General features: G+C 56.6%; 1 protein-coding gene across 1 annotated transcript; it reads right to left on the reverse strand.

The window, feature by feature from the left end:
- Positions 1–287: 287 nt before the first annotated feature.
- Positions 288–1927, reverse strand: LOC119325184 (E3 ubiquitin-protein ligase ATL6-like). Its single transcript, XM_037598934.1, has one exon. The coding sequence runs from the start codon at positions 1789–1791 to the stop codon at positions 577–579; it is 1215 nt and encodes a 404-aa protein (XP_037454831.1). The 5' UTR covers positions 1792–1927; the 3' UTR covers positions 288–576.
- Between the last annotated feature and the right edge of the window lie 1249 nt (positions 1928–3176).

The following is a 3176-nucleotide window of genomic DNA, read 5'->3' on the forward strand; positions in this document are numbered from 1 at the left end:
AGAACCTCTAGATGCTAGTGTCAGATCGATGTCATCGGTCGTCTCTTCCTCCGTATCAAAGTCATATTCACTAAACCACCGATCATTTCTTGTCCACATTTTCGTCTCTTCCTCCGTCTATTCGAGCCCAACCGACCGTGTGGTAAACGTTGATGATTAGTCTTTGTTTGCATTTATGAAGTTTGTTAACCTGTTCACAAGGAAAAGTGTCGTCTATCAGCATGGCTTTAAAGGGCACGCCCGTTTACTCATTTTACACGGCTTCTGTTACTTATGAGCTATGATGAAAATGAAAGAGGGTAACTAGACGTCCTGCCACCTGCCAAAGCTTGTCCAAAGAAAAAGAGGAGAAAAATGTACGTAGTGCTCCGTACTATACACTCTTGAATGAATTACACCAGGACCTAATAAATGGAGTTTAACCGGCGACTAATTAAAAGGTGTTTCTGTACAAAGTTTTCCCTAAATTGACCGCCGAAAAGAGGTTTTGCCCTAAATTCACCGCCGAAAAGAGGGTTAACGGCGACGACAGAGACGTGTTCCTAACTTTTGCCGTGCTTTTTACCACGTCAAAGTTCAAACACGGCGGCCGCCAAGTGGAAGTGGGCACGCCCCGCCGTCGCACTGCTGCTGTTCCGCGCCCGCTGTGCCGTCGCCGGCGACCCTCGCGCCGCCTTTGCCGGCGGCGTCGGCTTCGCCACGCCGCGACGACCCCCACGCCGAGAACGAGAGTCCCAAGAACGATGACATGGTGATGGCGGGCCACCGGCCGGACTGCCCGAGCCGGACGCTCCTGCTGCCCCGGCGCGTGCTCCCGCCGGCGCGGTCTTCCCGAAACGCTTGCAGGCTCTTCGTGCGCCGCAGCTTGCCCGCCGCGACGACCTCCCGGAGGACGTGCTCCGGCAGCCTCAGCGTGTACCGCTCCGCGCTCTCGGCCGGCGCTGCCGCGAGCGAGTGCCCCGTGGTGTGCGAGCGCGGGAACTGCGCGGCGGGACTCCGGCCGGACTTGCTGCGCAGCGCGCGCTTCACGCTGCCGATGTGCACCAGCTCGGCCGCCTCCTCCCTCCTGACCCTCTCCTCCTCCGTCTCCTCGGCAGCATCGGTGATCACTACCGTCACTTGCTCTGGCGGCGCCGTGGTCGTTTCCTGCGCCGGCTGCGGCACCGACGTCGCGGCTAGTATATCCGGCTCCGGCATCGCCGACGCAGCGGCACCGGACGCCGCCGGAGCATCGGCGCCGGGGACAAGGTTCGCGCGGCAGACCGGGCAGGTGACGTGCGACGCGAGCCAGGCGTCGATGCAGTCCGCGTGGAACGCGTGCGAGCACTTGGGCAGGAGTCGGAGCGTGTCGTCGTCGTCGAACTCGCTGAGGCACACGGCGCACTCCAGCTCGCCCTTGCCGACCTTGTGCTCCTTGACGTCGGCGTACGCCATGGTAGGGAGGGCCTCGAGCGCGGCGGGGTCCAGCCCTCTCATCCTCCTCGACCGCGCGGCGGTGAGGAACGTGAGGCCGCCCGGCCTGGCGCCGGGCACGCCGAGGTCCTCGCCGGGCCCGCCGAGCGGCCCGCCCGCGCAGCGCCGGATGTAGATCGAGAAGAACCCGAGGAAGAAGAAGGCGGTGACGAGCACGACGATTATGACCGCCATGGACGGGTTGAAGTTCTGGGGGTTGAAGTAGCTTGGGCCCTGGCCGGTCTGCTGCGCGGCCGCGATGTCGGCCGCCGCAGCGACGAGCATGATGACGAGGAGAAAGGAGCTGCCGCCATTGCGGTGGCCACGCGTCGTGTTCATGGATGGTGGTGGGTTTCTTCTCTTCTGTTTTTGGGTGCGGGACTGGGAGTATTAACGGAGGCGGCCGGCGAGGGATGGTGGAGTGCGGAGTGGATATTCATATGTGGGCGGGGCCGTGGGAAGAAGATAAAAAGTCCGCGCGCGTGCATACGGTGAGGAGCTGAGCAGGTGATCCAGGAGCCGCAAGGCCCGGCAAAGAGTCGTTAAATCCACCGCAAAAGGGTCGCCGTACGAAAGGGAGAGGAAGATCGTTGTCATGGATGATCTAGATGATATTGATACGGAAGAAATGGCTGGTGAGGTGCTCTCGAGTAATGAGTTCCATTTTTATTTTATTTTGGAAACGGAGGCAAAACATTCTTGCCTCGTTTAATTTAATTAAGTAGAAGAATTGTCCAGTCAATTTTTAAAAAATCAGATAAAAACCATTTTAGTCCGTTGAGTGGTACATACAGAACACCTTCACACACTCCTCAATTTTATCCACGGACACGGATACCCGCGGATACCTGAAAAGAATGGGTAGGGTTGGATATGAATTTATACCCATGGGTAGCGTCTGAACCCGGCCCGACTAATGATGGATAGGGCATGGATGTAATTCCATACCCGTGGATATAACCGAACCCGACCTGTGAATGTACTCATCCATTTTTCTTTACTACTACTATATCTCTACTAAAGAATACAAGGGAAATTCCGCGATCCCACCAAGTAACTCCATGGTCCCTTCCCATTCTCATCTCTTTGGTAAATGACTCATCTTTAAGGATCATCTCGTCTCCTCTCCTCTCTTACTCCTCCCGCGGATTGCCGCCTGCAACAGCCAGCTCCACTGGCCGGTGATTGCCCAACTCCATAGACCCCCTCGACCACTCCATCTCAGTTTCTCCAAGCACACAACATACCATCAGTTCACACGTGTCATTCACACCAGCCCTTCGCAACCAGTTTCCCGGAGCTTTTCTCCATATGCATGTCTCTCCATATCTCTGTCGAGGATGCCCTTATTGACTTAGGGATCCTCGCTTTCCGGCGCGCCGGCCCGAAACTTGCAGCGTGGGAGGCGCTACTCGAGTGTGTGTGGCTTTGGACACCCCGAGCTTAGAGCCAAATGTGGTCTCGTGGCGTCTTGAGAGTAGTGGTCGGTTTTCCACGAAATCACTTTAACATGCCATCGTTCCCTCTCCTAGCTCGAAGCCTCTATCCCAGATTTGGTCGATTAGAACCCCGCTCAAGATTAGGACCTTCCTATGGCAGTGGATTTGTGGTCAAGTTCCTTCAGGGGTGGAGGTACTCAAACGTAGCGGCCCTGATGATGGTATTTGCCCCTTGTGCGACACAGAAGAAGACTCCAACCATATATTTTCTCTTGTGCCTTGGCT

The sequence above is a fragment of the Triticum dicoccoides genome, chromosome 6B (genome assembly GCF_002162155.2).
Source record: "Triticum dicoccoides isolate Atlit2015 ecotype Zavitan chromosome 6B, WEW_v2.0, whole genome shotgun sequence".
NCBI lineage: Eukaryota > Viridiplantae > Streptophyta > Magnoliopsida > Poales > Poaceae > Triticum > Triticum dicoccoides.